General features: G+C 38.9%; 1 protein-coding gene across 47 annotated transcripts in view; it reads left to right on the top strand.

Moving 5' to 3' along the window:
• The window catches only part of shot (dystonin-like protein short stop), a 118,851-nt gene that overhangs the window by 94,296 nt on the left and 1,614 nt on the right, over nucleotides 1–22,941 (top strand). For 17 of the 47 annotated variants that reach the window (XM_066286616.1, XM_066286609.1, XM_066286606.1 and 14 more), the window contains 19 exons: nucleotides 18–389; nucleotides 474–6,989; nucleotides 7,057–7,211; nucleotides 7,305–7,316; nucleotides 8,410–8,768; nucleotides 8,960–10,967; nucleotides 11,156–11,221; nucleotides 11,796–11,834; nucleotides 12,339–12,416; nucleotides 13,115–13,395; nucleotides 13,449–13,678; nucleotides 13,992–14,109; nucleotides 15,812–15,969; nucleotides 20,353–20,608; nucleotides 20,661–20,790; nucleotides 21,463–21,528; nucleotides 22,212–22,301; nucleotides 22,415–22,450; nucleotides 22,792–22,860. In XM_066286616.1, coding sequence (XP_066142713.1) covers nucleotides 18–389; nucleotides 474–6,989; nucleotides 7,057–7,211; nucleotides 7,305–7,316; nucleotides 8,410–8,768; nucleotides 8,960–10,967; nucleotides 11,156–11,221; nucleotides 11,796–11,834; nucleotides 12,339–12,416; nucleotides 13,115–13,395; nucleotides 13,449–13,678; nucleotides 13,992–14,109; nucleotides 15,812–15,969; nucleotides 20,353–20,608; nucleotides 20,661–20,790; nucleotides 21,463–21,528; nucleotides 22,212–22,301; nucleotides 22,415–22,450; nucleotides 22,792–22,860 — 11,039 coding nt within the window. The other 30 variants (XM_066286639.1, XM_066286638.1, XM_066286641.1 and 27 more) reach the window with 23 other exon arrangements.

Here is a 22,941-nt window from a genome sequence, read left to right as displayed (position 1 = left end):
ATCGCAAGTCATTTCAGGAATACCTTGGAGTGCTCAACGATTTCAGAACATCCCTTCCATCTCGTCTTCCACACATCGAACCAATTTCTTCTCAAGATTCCCCAGTCAGAAGAGAAGTTTCTCTGGTTACTCAACAGTACAGGGATTTGCTGCATCGTGCCAATAATTTGTCTGATAGATTATCGGGAGTTGGAGGTCGCAGACGCGAGTATTCAGACGCCTTGGATAAAGCCAGAGCTTGGCTTAAAGATGCGGAACCTAGAGCCACTAAACTGCTCAACGAACCAATCGGAGGCGACCCTAAAACTGTGGCCGATCAATTGCAAAAAGCGAAAGCTCTTAACAACGAATTTGTAGCCAATGGCAAGCTCATTGATAATGCTAAACAGGTACGTGGTAATTTCTTTATTATTGATTATTATGAAACACTCAGAATACAAAATATTATTGACATTTTTTGTCATTCTTTTCAGGCCACTTCCGCCTTAGTAAGATCTCTTGAAGGGCAAATTTCCCCATCCGAGATCAATCGCCTTGAAGAACCAGTTCAAAGTCTCGAAAAGAAATACAACCACCTAAGCAGCGCAATAGCGAACAGATGTCAGGAACTGGACACTGCATTAGTGCAATCTCAAGGAGTGCAAGATGCCCTGGATGGAATAATCGATTGGCTGAATCAGGCTGAAAATCAATTCAAAAATATGCAAAGACCAGCTTCGTTGATCCAAGAAAGGCTCGAGGAACAGATAAGAGAGCACAAAGTCTTCCAGTCTGATATTGACACTCACATTTCCTCAATTGACTCAGTTTATATGTCTGCGAATGAGTTGATCGTATCTACTAGCAATGCTCGTGTGGCTAAACAGATAGAAGGAAAGTTGAATGATGTGAAAAGTCGTTTTGAGAAACTTTTTGATCGAGTTCAAAATCGTGGAATACTTCTTGGAGATGTTAATAGGGATTTGGTGGCTTTTAATAACCAAGCAGCTAAATTTGAGAAGTGGTACAGTGAAATCATGGAAATTATAGAATCGCGAGAACTGGCGAAGGCACCTGCAGAACAATACGTCTTGCAAATGAAGGAAATTGCAAGAAATCGCGACGATAATAGAGCCCTCTTTGAGGAGGTTGTGGGCATTGGAAAGGATCTTTTGAACAAACGGGATGTCACTGACACTTCCAACGTTCGTGATAGAGTGAAAAACATGGAGAATCAATGGAGAGAATTAGAGAACCTTATGGAAGAAAAGACCAAACTTTCAAAACTGCGCGCAGAACAACAGAATGCGTATGAAAGTTTAAGAGATCAAGTCTTGGAGTGGCTGACTAGAACTGAAACTAAAATCGCTCGCTTGAATGTTGTGGCTGTTCATTTAGATACTTTGAGACAACAAAATGATGAACTAAAACCCATTACTTCAGATTACCGAAGCTATTCTTCCACTATAGACAAAATCAATGATGTTGGTGCAGTATACGACAGTTTAATTCGCGGAGATAGACCCGATTCTCCGTCAAGACGTAAGGGTTATAGTCCTAATAAACGGTTAAGCTCACCCTCGCCAACTAAAGGCTTAAGCCCTCTTTCCCCAGGAGGATCCAGTGGATTCTCTTCAAGAAGATCCAGCCAAGATGGGTTCCACTTGGAGGAGTTATCCCCAGTTCAGCAACAACTAAGCGAAATCAACAACAGATACTCCTTACTAGGAGTAAAAATCAATGATAGACAATCTGAGATTGACTCTTTAAGAGAGGAAGTGAAGAAGCAATTGGATAATTTGAAAACTCTCAGTTCATTCCTGGAGAAAACTCAGCGTCAGTTACCCAAGGATGTGGTCCCCAACACTAAAGATGAAGCTGATAAACTGAACAAACAGATTAAACACATATTGGAAGAAATGTATGAAAAACAGTCACTTCTGGACACTACCAGCAGTCAAGTTAAAGACCTTTTGAGGAGAAAAGCCGGTGCAATTGGGACCGATAATCTGAGCGATGAATTAGAAGAAGTGCTATCGCATTGGAAAAGTCTTAACGACCACCTAAAGAACCGTATTAAATTCATGGAAGACATGAAAGAATTCCATGACACCCATGATTCTCTCAACTCTTGGTTAGGGGCCAAAGAGCGGATGCTCACAGTGCTGGGCCCCATTTCCAGTGACTCTAGAATGGTACAATCTCAAGTTCAACAAGTGCAAGTTTTGAGAGAGGAATTTAGATCCCAGCAACCCCAATTACAACACCTGATCGATGTAGGTGACGATGTGCTTTCATACTTAGAACCCCGTTCCACTGACCATCAAAAAATCAACACCAAACTATCAACTATCCAAGAAAGATGGGCGGATATTCTAGGAAAACTGGAAGATCGCGCCGAGTCCTTGGGAGCAGCTGCAGATACCAGCAGAGAATTCGATGCTCAATTAACAAGACTTAGGGATGCACTACAAGGAATTTCTGATAATCTAGATGAAGTTTCCTTCGAGAAAGATCCAGAGGAGCAGTTGCGGAAAGTGGACAATTTGGAAAGACAATTGGAAGGCCAACGTCCATTGTTAGCAGACTTGGAATCAAATGGAGCCCAGCTCTGCGAAGTTTTGAGTGATCCTGCTTCAAGAGCAGACATCCAGAGCAAGCTTGCTTCAGTTGGACGGCAATTTAATGCTCTTCAAAAGAAGCTGGATTTGAAGAAAGCCGAAATTGAAGGTTCGCTGAGAGATGGTCGTCAGTTTGAGGCTTCGTGTGCCAAGACCCTTGGGTGGCTTTCTGATGAGTTAGGAGCTTTAAGTGAACGTTTGCTTGTGTCTGCTGACAGAGATGTTTTGGAGCAGCAATTAGCGCATCATGAGCCAATCTATCGTGATGTACTTGCCCGTGAACATGAAGTTATAATGCTTTTAAATAAGGGCAGAGAGTTGGTATCTCGGTCTACTAAAACCGACACAAGAGCGATGCAAAGGGACTTGGATAAAATCCAGCAATCTTGGGAAAAGCTGCGGAAAGAAGCTGTGGATAGGCAAACTCGATTGAAAACTTGCCAGGAGCACTGTCGCAAATATTACAACGTTTTGGAGTCGTTTCTGCCGTGGCTCAGACAAGCTGAAGACAAAATTGACTCGTTACGCCTACAATCGTTCGAAAAGAAACATATTGAAAAGCAGCTCAAAGAGCTCCAAGCCTTCAGAAACGAAGTTTGGAAGAAATCTGGAGAATACGAAAACACCAGATCTCTAGGAGACACTTTCCTGTCTTCCTGCGATATTGACAAGGAAATAGTGAAGAACGAGCTTCAAGAACTAAAAGAAAGATGGGATAGATTGAATAACGATTTAATGTTACGCACACAAGCTTTAGAAGACCAATCTAGACGTTTGGGAGACTTCAACGAAAATTTACGCGACCTAAAACATGGTCTGGACAGGTGTGAAGATAAACTAGCCTCTCATGATGCTTTAGGAGGAGCCTCCAGAGATCCAAAACTCCTGGATAGAATTAAAGCTCTGAGAGAAGAAACTGCGGCTCTTAAGAAACCACTGCAAGCTCTCCGAAAACAAGCTGATGATCTGTGTCATGAAGCTGCAGAAAATGGCATCGATGCCAATCATCTTAAAGAGGAAGTCGAAAATTTGGGAGATCGCATTAGCGATCTGCAAGGAAAGCTTGATGACCGCTGTTCAGATCTGCAATCTGCAGCCACCGCAGTTACACAATTCAATGATAAAGTAAAAGGACTTTCTCATGATTTATCAGGACTTGAAAATGAGCTTGATGCAATGAAACCCCCAGGACGTGAAATTAAGACTGTAAGATCTCAGATTGATGATGTTGCTAAATTTGTAAATAAAATCGGAAAAGCTTCAAGAGATGTTGAGGAAGCAATTGCTGCTGGTGAGCGACTGGTCGATAGTGGTTTTGCTCCTGATACTGCTCAAACTCGTCAACAAGTGGATACTCTTAAGAGACAATTGGGCAAATTGGAAGATCGTGCTCATAGCAGAGAAAAGGAGCTGGATAGTGCCCTTAAGAAGCTTGAAGACTTTTATTTGAAACATGCAGAAGCTTTGGACGGAATTAGAGATGCTGGAGAGCAGCTACGCAAGCTTAAGCCCATTGGTTCTGATGTTGATGGAATTAGAGCTCAACAGAAAGACTTCAAGAAATTCCGTAGCTCTACAGTTGAGCCTCTTAACAAGAACGTAGAAGTTTGCAACAGATTTGGGCAAGGTCTGATTCAATCTGCGGCTCCTGGAGTAAATACTCAGACCTTAGAAAAAGATTTAGAGAAAATGAATGATCAGTGGAACACTCTGAAAGAAAAAATCAATGATCGAGAGCGCAAGCTTGATATCGCTCTACTACAATCAGGAAAATTCCAGGAAGCTTTAGATGGTTTGGCAAAATGGCTCTCAGACACAGAAGAATTAGTAGCTAATCAAAAGCCTCCATCTGCAGATTACAAAGTGGTAAAAGCTCAATTGCAAGAACAAAAATTCTTGAAGAAAATGCTGTTAGATAGGCAAAACTCCATGTCCTCCCTATTCAACATGGGCAATGAAATTGCCAAAGAGGCCGAACCTTCTGAGAGGAAAGCAATAGAAAAACAACTCAAAGATTTAATTGGACGCTTTGATGCTTTAACTGAAGGTGCCCAACAGCGCACCCTCGATCTAGAACATGCAATGAAAGTTGCTAAAGAATTCCAGGACAAACTTCTTCCACTGCAAGACTGGCTGGAGCGCAGCGAAAAGAAGGTTAGAGATATGGAGCTTATTCCTACAGATGAAGAGAAAATACAGCAGAGAATCCGCGAGCACGATAGACTGCATAATGACATTTTAAGCAAGAAACCTGACTTCAGTGAACTAGCTGATATTGCATCAAACCTCATGTCTCTTGTGGGCGAAGATGAAGCTGCAGGCCTAGCAGAGAAATTAACTGAAGTCACCGACAGATACGCAAATCTGGTAGAAGCAAGCGAGAACATCGGACAACTTCTAACAGCCTCTAGACAAGGATTAAGACATTTAGTATTGACTTACCAAGACTTGGCCGCATGGATGGACTCAATGGAGCAAAGGTTGGGCAGATATAAAGTTCTAGCGGTCCACACTGATCGTCTCTTGGAACAAATGGACGATCTTACAGGTCTCACTGAAGAAATTGCTGGTCGCCAATCCGATGTAGATGCCACGGTTGATTCAGGTGTTGAATTAATGCGCCATATTTCCTCAGATGAAGCATTACAACTTAAAGATAAACTAGACTCCCTGCAAAGGCGCTATAATGATCTTACATCCCGAGGTGCTGATCTATTAAAACTAGCACAAGGCCTTCTTCCATTAGTCCAGAAATTCCACAACCACCACAACCGTCTCGTAGAGTGGATGCAAGAAGCTGAATCTGTCCTGCAATCTGCTGAGCCTAGAGAAGGAGATATTGCCCGTTTGGAGGTCGATTTGCAGGAATTGAGACCGGTACTTGAAACTATCAACGTTTTGGGTCCTCAACTATGTCAGGCTAGCCCTGGTGAAGGAGCAGCTACTATTGAAGGTTTAGTTTCGCGTGATAATAGGAGGTTTGATGCTATTGCTGAGCAAATTCAAAGAAGAGCTGAAAGAATTCATTTGGGAAAGCAGAGGGCATTGGAGGTTACTGGTGATATAGATGAATTGCTGGAATGGTTCAGGGAAGTTGAGAATCAAATAAGAGAGGCAGAGAAGCCTTCGGCTGAGCCTGATTTAATTAGGATTCAGCTGAAAGAACATCGGGCTTTGAATGATGATATTTCCAGTCAAAAAGGACGAGTCAGAGATGTTTTGTCCACTGCCAAGAAAGTTCTAAGAGAGAGTCCTCCAAGTGAGGATACCACAGTAATCAGAGAGAAAATGGAAGATCTTCGTGAAGCTATGGACACAGTTTCTGCACTCAGTTCAGATAGACTAGGAATTCTTGAACAAGCTTTACCTCTAGCAGAACATTTCCATGACACTCACATCGGACTTGTTAACTGGTTGGGAGATATGGAAGATCAAATTTCAATGCTTTCGATGCCAGCTTTGCGACCAGATGCCATTGCACAGCAACAAGATAAAAACGAAATTCTCATTCAATCCATCAACGAGCACAAACCTCTTGTGGATAAACTAAACAAAACCGGAGAAGCCCTTATTAAACTTTGCAATGATGATGATGGTGCTAAAGTCCAGGAATTGTTAGAAAGCGATAACGCCAGGTATGCAGCTTTGAAGCTAGAACTCAGGGAGAGGCAGCAAGCTTTGGAAAAAGCCCTGCAGGACAGCTCATTATTCTCAGATAAGTTGGAGGGAATGCTGAGAGCTCTAACCAACACTGCTGATCAAGTTAATAATCAGGAACCAATTTCTGCTCATGTACCGAAAATCCGTGATCAAATTGAAGATAACGATGCAATAGTGAGCGATTTGGATAAGAGAAAGGAAGCTTATGCAGCAGTACAACGAGCTGCAGATGATGTGATTAACAAAGCAGGAAACAGGGCTGATCCAGCTGTTAAAGATATAAGGCGAAAACTGGATAAACTGAAGCATCTTTGGGATGATGTGCAGAAAGCCACCAAAGACAGAGGTAGATCTCTAGATGATGCCCTTGAGGCGGCACAAAAGTTCTGGAAGCAACTTCACGCTATCATGAACACTCTCAAAGACTTGGAAGACTCTTTAGTGAGTCAAGAACCTCCAGCTGTTGAACCCAAAGCCATCCAAGAACAGCAAGTTGCTCTGCAGGAAATCAGACATGAAATCGATCAGACGAAGCCAGAGGTGGATCAAGTTAGATCTTCCGGTCAAAGGTTGATGAAATTGTGCGGTGAACCGGATAAACCAGAAGTGAAGAAGCATATCGAAGACCTGGATAATGCCTGGGATAATATTACCGCTCTTTACGCCAAGAGGGAGGAGAATCTCATTGATGCCATGGAGAAAGCCATGGAATTCCATGAGACATTACAAGTATGTACTTATTGTACTCTGAGTATTTGTATTTTATAATATTATTAACCTTTTTGTTTGTTTTTAGGATCTCTTGGCGTTCTTGGACAAAGCTGAAAGGAAGTTCGACAAAATGGGACCATTGGGCAGTGATATCGATGCCGTTAAAAGGCAGATTGATCAGTTGAAGAACTTCAAAGCTGAGGTTGATCCGTATATGGTGAAGGTTGAGGCTCTGAACAGGTCAGTGTTAATTAGAATTGATTTTTTGTGTATATTAATTAGTATACCTACACTGATACTAACTCAATTTTCATATTTCCCGATGGACTTCAGGAGTCTGAGAAGGCAAGATATTTAGATATTTTAGCATTGCAAGCAATGTTTGTGTTTTAACGCATTAAGTGTTCTTTTTGGATATCATTGTTGTTTGACAATGCAATGGCGTAGCGGGATAAGTGAAAGTTTCTGTTTTAGACTATTTACTTCATGGGTAAGCACGAATTTCTTCTTATTTGAAATATCTCATTACGCCATTGTCTTAAAACGAAATACATAATATGTTTTTTGCTTCTATAGCTTTATATGTTGCATTTTTCTGTGCTTGTTTACTTTCTAAATCGCGCTTTGATATAACATATAACGTCTTACCATTGACAAAATTATAAATTTCTGAAGAAAATACTGTTTTAGTACTCGATTCAGATTTCTTATTCAACGTTTCAAACCGTTTACGAGTCATTAACATGCCTCCACTTCCATGTTGTTGATATCTTAGAATTCTGAGCAGAGTATACCGGGTGGCACAATAAGGAAGATACAAGCGATCGATGAAACCAGTCGATGGCGAATCGATTGATAAAAAAGCTTCAAGGAGGGAGGTGTGTTTTAAAGCTTTTAACTTAGATTTTGCCAAATTTTTCCTAATTGTTTCATTTATGTTGATGTTGACGTTGAACTTTGATATCTCCTCTCGCTAAGATGTAACTAGATTTCGCTTTTGCCCCATTCCTTTTATAACAATAGTTAGTTATTAAATAATGTTTTCTAGTCAAATCGTTAATTGAATTCCATGTTTTCCATAATTGAAAACGAATAATGTTAATACACTTCGCTTCAACAACTAAACATAATTTTTACCCAATTGGAATTCAATTTCTTGTTTTGCCCTGAAGCTAATTAAAACCCTCGTTTTGTATTAAGGTTAATAAAGTAATATGCTGACAGTTTTATCCGGAAGATAATCTCATAGAAAATGTTCCATCGTTTTTAATACGTGTCTTTTGGATATAATTGCCGACCGTTATATTTTTCGACTCTTAAGTCGATAAATGCATGGCAAAGACATTGTTTTTCTATCTCTGTTCTCTGGCAGCTCAGTTTTGCTTTCAAAAGTCTGTCTACTTGCACTCTCCTAATTAAATATTTCTCCTCAATCTAGACAAGCCCAAGAGCTCACCGAACGCACCTCAGCAGACCAAGCAGCAGCCATCAAAGAACCACTCAACGTCGTCAACAGACGTTGGGACGATTTGCTTAGGGGCATAGTAGAAAGACAGAGGCAACTGGAAAATGCCCTTTTGCGTTTGGGGCAGTTCCAACATGCTCTTAACGAGTTGTTGGTCTGGATCTCCAAAACCGACAAGACTCTAGATGAGCTCAAACCTGTAGCTGGCGATGCGCAAATATTGGAGATCGAGCTGGCCAAGCTGAAAGTGCTGATCAACGACATTCAGGCTCATCAGACTAGTATGGATACATTGAATGATGCTGGAAGACAGATTATTGAAAGTGGAGAAGGTTAGTTCGAGTTGGGAAAAGTACATTATTGTTATTTATTGTCGTTTTTTTTAGTTTTCTGTCACTTCACCATACGATATAAAATTACCTCTTCTTTTCTGGTGATTGTATCTTTTTTAGCGCGTAATTCACTTTTTATTCATAAATTTGACATAATATTTGTCGTGTCAACAATAATTCTTCATTTTCAGACCGTTATGAAGCTTCAGCAACCCAAGAAAAACTAAACACTCTTAACACCCAATGGCGATCTCTCGTGCAGAAAGCCGCTGACCGACAACGTGAACTCGAAGACGCCCTCACCGACGCCCACCGGTTTAACGCCGAAATTCAAGATCTTCTCTCTTGGCTCGGAGACATCGATGGCATTATAGCAGCCTCCAAACCTGTTGGCGGCCTCCCAGAAACCGCTTCCGAACAACTCGAACGATTTATGGAGGTCTATAACGAAATTGAAGAAAATCGTCCAAAAGTCGAGGCAGTTTTGGCTCAAGGACAAGAATACTTAAAAAGGGCTCCGCCCAATTCTGCTTCAAATTTGCAACATAATTTGAAGACCTTAAAGCAGAGATGGGATTCGGTTACTGCACGAGCCAATGACAAGAAGATCAAACTTGAAATTGCCCTCAAGGAAGCTACGGAGTTCCATGAGAGTCTGCAGGCGTTCGTGGATTGGCTGACCAACGCTGAAAAGATTTTGACCAATTTGAAGCCGGTTTCCAGAGTGCTGGATACGGTGCAGCAGCAAATTGAGGAGCATAAAGTATTCCAGAAGGACGTTAGTGCGCACAGAGAAATAATGCTTGCATTAGACAAAAAAGGAACTCATCTGAAGTACTTTAGTCAAAAACAAGATGTAATCCTCATTAAAAACCTCTTAATTAGCGTTCAACATAGATGGGAAAGAGTGGCTTCTAAATCAGCGGAACGCACTAGAGCTTTAGACCTGGGCTACAAAGAAGCCAAAGAGTTCCATGAAGGTTGGTCAGGATTGATGTCTTGGCTAGAAGAAACTGAAGAGAACTTAGATGAAAACATGTCAGAGTTAGCTGGAAATGACCCAGAAAAAATAAAGGCTCGATTGACAAAACATCACGAATTCCAACGCGCTTTGTCAGCCAAACAATCTACGTACGATTTGGTAATGAAGAGCGGAAAACAGCTCAAGGATAAAGCTCCTAAAACCGATGAACCAATACTTAAACAGATGCTCACAGACCTTAAAAACAAATGGACTTCTGTATGTAACAAGAGCGTAGAAAGGCAACGAAAATTAGAAGAAGCCCTTCTATATTCTGGTCAGTACAAAGACGCAGCTGCAGCCCTTTTGGATTGGCTCAGGAAGTCGGAAAGAGAACTGTCGCAGGATAGTCCAGTGCATGGAGATTTGGACACTGTCACTCACTTAATAGACCAACACAGACAATTTGAAAAAGAACTAGAAAAACGTAACGATCAAATGGAAAGTGTAATCCGAAATGGACAAGAACTGGAGAAAACTGCTAGTCCTCATGACGCGGCAAATATCCGAAAGCAACTGACTGAGCTCACCAAACTGTGGGAATCTGTAACTGGATTGACTCACTTGAAAACCGATAGACTGCATGATGCTCTAAAGGAAGCAGAAAAGCTCCATAAGTCAGTTAATATGATCCTCGACTGGTTATCTGATGCAGAAATGAAGCTGAGGTTTGTTGGGAATACACCAGAAGATGAGGCTGCTGCCTACGAACAACTTAAAGCATTAGACGAGTTCCGGGCTGCCCTAAATGAAAAGGAAATAGAGAAAGATCAGACTCTAAATCTAGCCCACAGTATTCTTGGAAAAGCTCATCCAGACGCTGTCAACGTTATTAAGAACTGGATTAAAGTAATTCAATCCAGATGGGAGGAAGTATCTCAATGGGCATTACAGAGGCACCAAAAGCTTACCACGCATATGCAATCACTTCGAGACATGGATGAAACTTTGGAAGAACTTATCCAATGGCTATTAGGATTAGAAAATACGCTTATTGCCTTGAAGAGAGAAGAATTACCTTTGAGCATTCCTATTACCGAGCAATTGATTGCAGACCATAAAGAATTCATGGAGAATACTCAGAAGAGACAGACAGAGGTAGACAGAGTCTGCAAGGCCAAACAAATCAAACCAGCTCAAGGCGCAAAGAGCAAAATCGTCAAGGGCAAAGGACCTGTGTATGTATATTGTCACTAGATTTTTTGTTTCACTTTGTGTTTTATTAACTTTTAAATTTTCCTTTTTAATGTTGTTTAAGATTAATTTCACTCATGCGTGTCTAATAATGTGTCGACTCATAATTGTTTAACTGTTATTCAGTTGCACGTCCATATTTACCTGTATGTTTTGCTTTGTTTTACTTTAGTCGGGGATCACAGCACGATTTACATGAGAACTCTACCGACCACGGCAATCTTGGTCGGAAGCAAAGGTATGTTCATCAGCACCCACCTAATATCTTTCAATCTTTACTATTTCTTGATCTTTGTGTTTGTATTTTTAGTAGTGCTTTAATAAGTATAAACTGTATTAGAAGTTGGAAGTTTCATTGAAATTTATCAAAGTTTAGTGCACATTGTGCCCGTGGCAAATAATATGCTAAAATAATTAATTCTCCATATTATAAAGAATCATCGGGTGGAAAAAGGCAGATTCGCCATATTGTCAAGAGACATTATTGGTTTTATCCGTTATAAATTAGGCGATTACTTGAATTAAAATAATATATGATGGATACAGGCCGGTTATTACGTAAAAAATTAAACCCATACAGTTTGTATTTGTTATACTAAAGAAATCTGAAAATCTGTACGTTTTTCCATATTTTTTAGGAAGGATTTCCTGGGATATTAGAAAAAGTTCGATTTTTTTCACTGAAAGTATTTAGTTAATTTCGACGAATTTCAGATTTCTGTACATATAAAAATAACCTATTAAGTTGATAATGTTATGAACTGTCTTGCGTATTACTTACTCGTTGTTTGACCATGTTTTTCATTTTTTAGCTTCAAAGGATCTCGCGACATGTTGTCTCAACGTGGCAGGTTAGCTTTATTCATTTTTATTCATTATTGGTGATGGCTCATGTAATACCCTTAATTTAGTTTGGTTATCAAATAAATTATTTTTATTTTATTACGTTCAACTTAATGTGTGTACAATAAGGTATTGCCCATGTCACCTACTACCAGTGACATTGAGCTTGGTAATTGGACTTCTTGATTCTGTTTTGTAAATATGTATCTCTTTCTCTTTATTATTTTTCATTTTTAATCTTTATGTGAGATTTTATATTGAAGTTGAAAAAACAGGTGAAACGATGGTCTGCTAACAATACTAACCCTTGTTTTGTTATGTAGATTAGATGTTACATTTTGCCCTCGAATACACATTTAACATGAAAGGCACATTTTTAGCATCTAATTTAAATTATTTTATTTTTAAATGACATGTTAAAAAAACTTGATTGTTTTTTTATCTGTTTGTTAATAGTAGAGTATTATTTAGTCGAATCTTGTGTTGAGTGTGCATGTTGCTTTGTTCAACAGTCGCTTCAGCCCAGGAAGAGAGTTCAGTCCGGAGCCTGGTTATCCCCATATCGGGCCGAGATTCCCACAGGCTGGAAGGTATATTTAATTTCTAAGATTGTGTAGTATTTGATCCCAAAAACACACAAATTTATCCTATTTTTAACTAACAATAATTGTAACCAACAAAAGTTTTTAATTTGTAATGTAAAGATTTATATAGTGATCGTTTTAAAAATGGTTTTGGTGGTTTAACATTAAGGATTAACCATAATTAACATGGTGGATCAATTGAACCGGCAACGTCATTGATGGTTCACCTATAATTATTATCCTATTAATAGCGCTTCAACATTAAAAAACTTCCTCACTCTTAGAATCAATACAACTCAAAGAACTTTATCTGGAGGATAATTTCTTTTAGAATTGTCAGGATAATAATCCTGAATAAATTATCCTTCATGCAAAGTTGATAAATGATCATATTGATTTTTCGTCTGTATGGCACAACCAATGTTTACTATGCATGTAACTTCGAAGATTTTGGTGTAAAACTGTGGGTTTACGACAGAGCTTTAATTAAATAATGCAATTTTGATAACGTAACATTAATCAATGCCGCTTTTATCGAAACTAAGGACCAATATTTCGAGGTGCTGGTAACCTTATCGTGAAGATAATTTCTATAGAACATCACCATCTCACTGTTTTAAACTCGGAGTCTATAGATATTATCTTATCGAACGATTTACCAGTAGTTTCACTAATTAATCCTAAATCAACTTTTCATGATACAGCGAACCAGAATTCCGTTCCCCACGTGTCAAATTCCTCTACGATAAATGGCGCCATGTGTGGGTGCTTTCATGGGAAAGACAGAGGGAACTTTACGACCATTTGGCTTATCTGAGAGAGAAGGAACAGGCCGATAACTTCTCGTGGGACGATTGGAGGAAGCGCTTCCTGAAGTTCATGAATTACAAGAAATCCAGGTTAACCGATCTGTTTAGGAAGATGGATAAGGATAACAACGAGCTGATACCCAGGGAGGACTTCATCAACGGCATTATCAATACCAGTGAGCAAACACTGGATACATTTTTTTAGGGTTGTTTACAACTTTGTGTTTAGAATTCGATACATCGAGGCTGGAAATGAAGCACGTAGCGGACATGTTTGACGAGAACAACAGAGGCTTGATCGATTGGAAGAAGTTCATTGCGGCATTAAGGCCCGATTGGGAGGAGAAAGCGCCAGACACCGATGCCTCTAAGATCCATGATGAGGTTAAAAGACTCGTCATGCTCTGTACGTGCAGGCAGAAGTTCCGAGTGTTCCAAGTTGGAGAAGGGAAATATCGGGTAAATTTGTTGTTTAAATTGTGGTATTGCGCGTAGTAATGCATTATTTATTAGTTAATATTTGTTAGTTAAAGTGTTTTTTTACGGTTTCTTCTATAATGTCAGTAATTGAGCAAAGTCTCGTATTTGGCGGTCGACAAATCAGAATTCGTGTAAAATTGTCAAATACAGTATAGAAAACGTGTTTGGGACTTTGTGGGCTTTCTTCAAAAGAACGTAACTTTCTACTTAGTACACTAAAACTTGAAAATATCTGAGGTAGCCCATGATCGCACACAAGTTTTAACATTTATAATTTATTCTATTTGTTTAGTTCGGTGACAGCCAGAAGCTTCGTTTGGTGCGCATCCTCCGTAGTACCGTCATGGTACGTGTCGGAGGTGGATGGGTGGCCCTTGATGAGTTCTTGCTGAAGAACGATCCATGCAGAGGTATGTTTCAGCTCTTATTACACTTTTGTATATTATTTTATTTACCTCCAATTGATTACTTATTTCAAACACAGATAATTTTTTATTAACAGCAGGGGATATTAAACAACTTTACTGACAATAATTTAATACTATTAAACGATGGAAATTAGCTTGTTCTACTACCAGTTCATCTAACACCAAAGAATTCATGTATTAATGTGGTTCGATACGATATAGCGTCTCCTGAGGGATAAAATGTGCGTTCACATAAAAAATGTCCCATTTGGTAATTAGAAACTATTTTATATGAATGCACTTTAAAAAATTAATTCACCATCCATATTGTTGTCACCCTAATTGTTTATAGAAGGAATTTTTTAATTTATTTAATTAAAAGTTTTTGGAGACTTGAAGTTGGTTTAGAGACGGCGCCCTCTGGCAACTTCAACATCTTTGTTCAAAAGCTTTAAAATTCCTTTGATTTATTTAACAGTTTCATCATCAAACTAATCCAGAAATTTTGTTCTTTCCCACTCTAATTCTTCCCCATAAAACTCACTAATTTTTCATTTATTTTGCGATTTACCTGATATTCGGTCGCTTTCGATGTTGTGTAATTATGTTTTGGTGGTCACGCTTCATTCCATGAAAATAATTAGTTACGCTAGTTTTACCCATTCCGCACCCCGATATACCCGAGCAACACGAACCTTGGTGTCCACTCGGTAAGGATGATTGCCAGTTTTAGGCCTTAAATTCCGGCCTACTGTTTACGATTGTTTGGTTTAAAATTGGAGTAAACTGTAGGCTGGATTTGGGCGAATTTGACACACCACTATCAGAGCATCTCTTTTGGTTTGGTCATTTTTTGGTGCATGCACTTTGGTTGCAGTATTATTAACATCACTTATCTATACATACACGATACATTACTTAATATGCGTTGTATATTGGTTTTGTTTATTTTTTATTTTTTAGTATATAGATTGTACATTTTGTTTGTGATTGAGGTAGCTGTTTTACCAAAAGAATTTTTCCAAAGTGGAATTAATTTGGTAAAGCAGTTACTAATTATTTACATGTGCATGGACAGCAAAGAAATTTCAAATAACATGAAAGAGATAAATGAAATAAATTACGTTGTGAAACTCTCGGCCTCGATCGGTCTGACACATGTCGGTCAAGTTAATGAATGATTATTTAAATATTTAATTCGTTTCGACCAATCGAAATAAATAAAAACAAAAATAATATTTAACTATTAATAGAAATAAAAACAGCGAAATCTCTTCGAAAAAGTATCTCTTAACTCTAGATAAATAATTTTTCATCGATTTTCAAAGCGAACAGAATTGGATGTTTTGCCATTTAAGGGCCTCCAGAAGTTCTTTTGAGACATCTAGGTGTCACATAATAAACGTTCTTACTTTGCTGTCATGCATTAATCGCATCACTCCCACAAATGCATACTACATCTTCGAGAGAATATATTTCCAAAGAAATCTATTCATCTTGTAAAATATTTTGCGCATCGTTTAATAATTTCTACAAAATATGTGTCTCTCCTGGATCCAATGCATTTGTGTTATAGCCTAGACTAAAGTATTTTTGCTTATTTTGTTTTGTTTGTTTCTTCCCCCCGTTTTTGCACCCCACGCACACCGTTCCGCTTCCTTTCCCTCGTCCCAATTCGACAACGCCTCATTCCACAAACACACAGCTAAAGGCCGCACTAACATTGAGCTACGTGAGCAATTCATCTTGGCGGACGGCGTGTCCCAAACCATGACCGCTTTTAAGAGCAAACGGTCCTCGGCCAGTCCCGCTTCCGGTTCCTCTTCGAGCTCACTGCGCACACCTCAAGGGCCAATCACAAAGGTATTGCACCTCCCTCCTCATTCGAAAACAATGAGCTTAGGGGAGACATACATAAAGATTCTGAGGGACAGAATGGGGATAAAGTGTGATGTAGTGGGGATAACGATGTTTGTCTCCTCTAATCAGTGGCATTTAGATGGAATACACGAGAGGGCGGAGTTTAGGGCGACGAGAAAAATCCCACTAGACGTGGGTTTATGTTCAACGCAAATAAATATTGGATATAATTTTTTTAGTGTTCAAGGGAGGTGGCATGATTGATTTCGCAGAAAAAATAGGCAGATATACAGTGATAGCAAATTAATTAGGGAAATTCAGGCAATATGGTAACTTTCAATACGTTAACAACGTGCAGTCCCGACTGCCAGGTCTTTGAACTTATTGGCCAACATTTCCCAGCTTCTCGTTCAAGGGGGCGTGGATGAAAACTCCGCCCCTTTGCCTCGTGTACCCATCAATGCTACTCCCTCATTTGCTACATGTTGTGTATAGAGCAATCCTCATTCTCATTAGCAAATAGTTGAATTGTTCGAGAGATATTGTCATGCCACTGCTTGTTGTAGTTTTTGTCTTGGTTGGTACGGTACGTATGCAAGAGTGCATGTCCTCTCGACTTATAAGCATTTTAGGTGTGGTTTTTTTAGCCGAATTTTCGTAAGGTAAGTAAAGATTTTATTTACTTAAATATGGAAGCGCTAGTTGTATCCTCACGAGACGAGAATCAGGCGCCCGACCAACTGAAATACATGAATTTGTGACTATCGAAGACGTGAAAGATGTTCGTTGTTTTCAAGATGGCTTTGTATTTACACAGCTAGATTTCCTCTATTTTGCACAGCTTTAGTTAGGTCACACCACTTTTGGTTTAAGCTTGAAACAATCGCATTTTTAAATTCTACTATGGACAAAATTTGCAGGTTCGTAGAGTATTGGGTTGTAGGTGGGGTTTCGTAAAAAATCCTGCTGCATTATTTCAGTCTAAAATGAGTTCTTTGACAAAAACTAAAAGAGTTTTCTCCACGGGCTGCGTCTTCAATGTTCTGCTAAAACTGCATGTATGATAATTTGCACTCAAGGGTAACCATAAGTCGAAATATCTCTGTCAATTGCGAAAACATATCCCATAGCTGTCCTCATTTCAATTGACGATTAAGCTTTAACTTTGTACAACACCATCTGCCAGTTATTTAACTAACGGTTACCACTTTCGGATTGGACATTGAAGAACCGGTCTTAAGTAACATTAGTGTTTGTTTATATACACTTTATACAGATTTTTTCGTTCAAATTCTTTTACTTACGGTCAGTTTTCGAGGTTAAATGTAAAACGATAGCAGTTAACATCTTCGGTTAATCTCAGAAATACTAATCTCTGATTGATTAAGTACTCAAATTAACTTTCAGATTTGTTTTACGCGAACCAATAAAACTGATCGTTACTAGCTTTTTGCTCCCTCTTGCAATCCAGCTTGTATTTTTAAAAATCATTTTGGGCCAGTAGGTGAAAGGCTTGGAAACTTTGTCGAGAAGATAATGCCCATGGAAACTTTCAACTAAAAGCAGACTTGGTCAGGCTCGTCGTTTCTATGAAAAGTATGTTCTAGGCAAAGTTTCCTGTGGGTGTGTTGATCTAATGGCTCTCGATCAAAAAAATTTTGTCCATTGAATTGTAAATTTCGCTTTTTATTAGCTGTGCAGATTTTCGTTTTATCACTTCAAATTCGGTAATGTAGAGGGTGTCACAGGTACGGGTAGCTAGCATAGACATCTTATAAACGGTAACAAATACAGAAGTGGCTAAGTGGCAAAACTGTTGCAGAATTTGAATGGTAAAATCGTGAAAACAAGCCTTGTAATTCCATTTTCATTAGTTTATGGTTTTTTTCTCGCAACAATTTTCATATTTTAATATATTTAGTTCGTACTTTTGCAAGGGGCCGAGAGGTACCACCACAGTTTTTTTTTAAATCTTTTATAGCCACTTTTGACTCGGCAGTGTATATTAGCAAATGCCTATTGAAATCAAGTATCTGCTACAACATTTATTTTTTGTATGTATAGTATAGATGATATTTAAGATCTAAATAGGGTTGGTTCACCCTATATTGAGTCGTTTACGAGGTGCCCATGCTAAACACACTTACCCGAACGCAATTTACAGTATGATTCAAATTTGAGCCATGTTCTGGAGATTCCAGGAATGCGGCTTAGATTTCGACCCTACCCGAATACAATTTTTTCCCAAACAAACACTACAGACACTCTTTTTCTCTCTAAATCGTAAACGAACTGGCACGTGTGTTTGTACCTATAGCCCACGAACACTTGGCCGAGCTAATGCCGATCTTTGACGAGATCCGAGCGAGGGGTGAAATTGGGAACGCGTACCCCCTGCACGTGGGATCCACCGCGGGCCCCACCCTTCACATGGCCCACGTCAACCCGAGCACTTGTTATTGGGTAACGTTGATCTGTGTTCGGCCCTGTGTAGCGTCCTTCTGCGCATCTGTTTAAAGTGAAAATTGATGCGCAGAGGGACATTTTACTTGTCTGTTAGCACCCCGGGTGCGGTGAAAGGTTCCAGTTTGTACACTATTTCGTTTACTTGTAAATAATAAATTTTGGCAGCTGTAAAATAGTGCTGGATACTTTTTTGAGTATACTCGGTGACTTGTAAGTTAGCGATAGCCTTCTACGAGGAACTAAATTGATTAAGATGAGGAATGAAATACGCTGCTTAAAAGTCACCCTGTAGAAATACTGTGCAAACCTAGAGTAGGCGCATGTGCATGAAAGTGATGACGTCGTCTTGATATGTTGTTTTCCAATGAAAAATCTTTAAAAATTCGTTACTATCCCCTGTGAACGAGTACCTTAAGTTGGCTAGTCAAGTAATGAAATTGATTCATATAGTTGCTGTTATCGGGCCAGAAAAAGACCATCACAAACTGTTGTATCTGTCCCAAGTGCCCATGGTAGGTATTCAGCAGGTCAGTACCAAGAATCCAACATATTGGGTGATATTTTAGCACAAGATTTTTTTTGCGGAACCAAATTTTTGATCAAATAATATTTTTCGTTTTGCGCGCAATGAAGATTGTGCTGACGTCTCCCGATGAAGTTAAAACCATTTTACTGACGGTGAGTATAAAGTTGGAAGGTTATTTTAAACCATACTTGAGAAAACCAGACGCCAAATGGCGTCCCCCTGTAGTTAGAGTATACCCCACGCTCTTGCTTTAGAAAGAATTTAGTTGAATAGTAAGAGCTTTGAAAAATCGTGTTATTCCAGTTTAATCACGTTTGTATCTAATGAAGTTTATGAAAAATTCATAAATGTGGTCGATACCCGCTTGGATCATCTTGTAATCAAAGGGTATAAAATGGCGGCACCATGCGGCGTATTAACGTCGAAATAGACTTTGCCACGGTTTCCCGTCCTGGTCCAGCGGCCATACCTGTTCGAAGTTTCTCAGGCCACCGGGTCTGTTCGTCAATAAAGAAAATCCTGAGTGAGCGTGGATATGGGACACATTGTACAGTGTGAGCTTTTTGAGCCGCGTCGGAGGATTGCGTGAAATTGCAAACGGTTAAAAAGTCTATAGTCAATCTTCGTTGCTTACCACATCCAGCTCGACTAGTACAAATAGTACGATGAATTTGACTGGAATATTCAAAGTGAGTAACATAATAAAATTATGCGTGCTATTTTTTTAACCGCCCAGTAGCATTGGAAGAAATTTCAAAATGTACTTTTATAATATTCTAAAAGTTTTCCATTGATAATTTCTTTGTACGTTTCTCTTTTTTATGTTTTATGCAATTCTCCAACGCCTCTTAACGAGTCCATCCTGTATACAACGTGTCTCAACAGGATGTAATTTAACGATATCTCTATTAGAGTCAAAGCTAATGATTAAGCCTGAGAGTTGCGTAATGAAGTGCTGCTGGTATTATTTTAAAATGATAGGAAATGATGTAGGGTATATCAAGAAAGTGGGGCATTCTTAAATTACGTCGTATTTTCAATAAAAATACATCCTTCAACATAATTTAACAATTTCACACTTTTTTATATACCTTATATATTTTCCTTAAAATCAAAAATATGTACAGTTTCATGTACAACGCTCGTATTCAACTTTGACCCTGACTGTAGATCTAAAATACATTCACCGGATACAAAAAGTTGAGACACTGTGTATATAGACCCGGAAATATTTCCACGGACAAAAAAAAACTTTCTAAAATAGTGGCACTGACAATAAGTGTGTATGTGTGAGTCTGAACTAAAATGTGTCTTCTTGCATGAATGAAATTGCTGCTTGAACTTATTCCATCTCCGAAATCTACCTACAAACTCACCTTTTTCTCACTTATTAGGTCAGAGAAAGGTCAGCTCGTTCAGTACCTATGGGCAGCCTTCCCAGGAACACCAAGTCTTCTCTGTCAGCCGGCACGCCCGATTCCTTAAGCGACAACGAAAGCGGTTTCCGCACCCCCCGAAAACCTTCTTACAGGTCAAACCTGACCCCCGGAGGGTCCCGAAGCAATTCAAGACCCGCTTCCAGAACGGGCAGTCGGCCTGGGAGCAAACCTCCTTCGCGTCATGGATCGAATCAATCTTTGGATAGCATGGGTATGTATTTGGTTGGATCTGAGGGTTGGCGTATATTGAAGAATCGGTTTAGATGACACTCCGTCGAGAATACCAAGAAGAACTACACCCAGTAGCTTGTCGTCTGCTAGGAAGCCAGCGGTTAATGGAACGGGGTCTAGGACCCCTAGTGGACTTCGGTCTCCGGCTAGTCCAGCTTTAAGGTAAGGATTGATGTGAAGGTGGTAAGATTACGCGTTAAATTCGGGGTTTATTGCACAAATACAAACTAAACATTTATATTAGGGAAATTAGTATTAACTGATCATTGGTATGTTTTTATTTAATTATTTTAATTATTAATTTAAAATTAATTTTCGATTTAAGTCAGTAGCGGGAAAGTCAAAAACTAATTTTTAATAAAAAATCTAAAACGCCACATGCATTTTCGAGAAAAATAATGATTTTAAAATATCTAATTTTAGTTTAATAATAAAGTAATCGTGCCCATCTTTGGTAAGCTGTAAGGACGAGTTTCTGAGATCGTACACGGAATTGCAAAATCGTAACAACATTATTTTACATCTCTATTGAAAGCCAAATTTCGGTCAACCTCGATGGTATGTAGACACCTTTAATGAACAGGAGATCACTTTCCCTATATACTGGGTGTTTCCGGAATTAAATATTTTAATATTGCGAAAAATAAAAATCAACCTTTTCACACGCGTTGAGAATACATTACAACCCTACCGAAGGAGGCACTGCACTAGTTTTCACTACTTTACTCCAATCCGAATTGCAAATCCGAAACTCGTTTTTCCTCTTTGACACTTCTCTATTTCCCCATCTAAACGTAACTAATCACGTGCATGTTCTCTCTTTAACTCCGGTAGATCGGCAGGCATATCCAGGGCATCGAGCATACCGACCTTAACAGGAATTAATTCGAGTTCATCAAGGTAAACTCATCACCAAAAAACCGCTTTACTTCGTAAATTGGTTGGGAGTAAAACTCATTAGGCTGAGCCTCACATTCTAGCAAAAAAGAGATTCACTTGGTTTTTGTGGGATCTGAGGGTCGAGATTTTGTGGTTCATTCGGGTTAGTTTGGGATTAAGGTCAAAATGGAGAATCAAGGAAGGGTTGTGCAAGTTTACTAACGGTTCAGCCAGAACTAGGCGTAAATAAAATGTTTATAGATTTTCCTGTGTTTTCGATTTCAGCAGGAGGGATGCGTTGTGATCGAGATCAATCAATATATTTTAATACCTTTTAAGGTTAGTTTCAAATGAAATTTAATCCGGTAACATCACTAAAAGATCAATCATTAAGCACTATAAATTCCAATTAACAGAAATCGTTCTAATTGAACTGTCATGGATAGAAATGTTAGTAAACTTTGGACAAGTGGGTAAAAATTCACATCATCATGAGCTTTTGTAAATTGATTGAAGCCTGGAATTGGGTAAAATGAAAGCAAAAAGCTGCCAGCTTTTGCCACTTTGCCGCACATTTTTAACTAGTAATCTGCTAAAAAACTTTGGATCATCCTCGACACGGTTGGTTTGACTCCCAAACTGTTCAAAATTTCATCCTCACTTTCAAGTCCACTTTTGGGTTTAATCCTGTTTGGTTGGCAAAGGTCTCGCATACCAATTTACCGTGGGAACAGTAAGGATGAACCGGAATCGCCTTCCACATCCAGTTCCTGTTCCATGACTTTCTCTTCTGGGTAATTCTCTTAGTAGTGCATGTTTATGTCTGTTTGTTGTGTTTTATGCATTTTTATAAACTGAAACTAACATTCCCTGTGTTTTTCTCTCTCTACCACTAACTGAAATGCAGCAGATCTTCAGCTAGCAAAATCCCTCTGCTGAAGAGGTAATTTAAAGCGGCCGCATGTGTTCTTTTTTGTTGTTGTAGGTAGACATATTTCTTAGTAATTGAGTTACAAGAAATTTGTTGAATTCGTTTTATTTGATTGTTTGCATGTATCTATAAATAGTAACATTAAAGTGTTTCTATTGATTTATTTATTATATTAGAGAATTTCATCCGAGCTTTGCGTCAATTGAGACACTTTCTTTGGTTCCTTGGATGGTTTCAAATTAGCTAATTCAAATTTGAAATATTCCACGGTACTGAAATTTACTTTTGTGAAAACAGAATTTTTTTAACAATTTTACTAACATTTTGGCATGTTGTGTGCCTTTTTAACGCAGGAGCGCAAGCACAAACAAAGTAAGACAGGTGACTATTGGCGTCGCCCCAACATTAAGGACCTCATCTAGGTAATTTAACCCTCATTTTAACTGCTTTTAAATTACTGATGATTAATAGTTTAATTTTTTTTGAAAGTGAATAAAAAGGCA

Source organism: Euwallacea fornicatus, chromosome 10 (assembly GCF_040115645.1).
Source record: "Euwallacea fornicatus isolate EFF26 chromosome 10, ASM4011564v1, whole genome shotgun sequence".
In the NCBI taxonomy this organism is placed as follows: domain Eukaryota; kingdom Metazoa; phylum Arthropoda; class Insecta; order Coleoptera; family Curculionidae; genus Euwallacea; species Euwallacea fornicatus.
The sequence above is the reverse complement of the archived record's forward strand: the minus strand, read 5'-3'. Positions and strand labels throughout refer to the sequence as shown.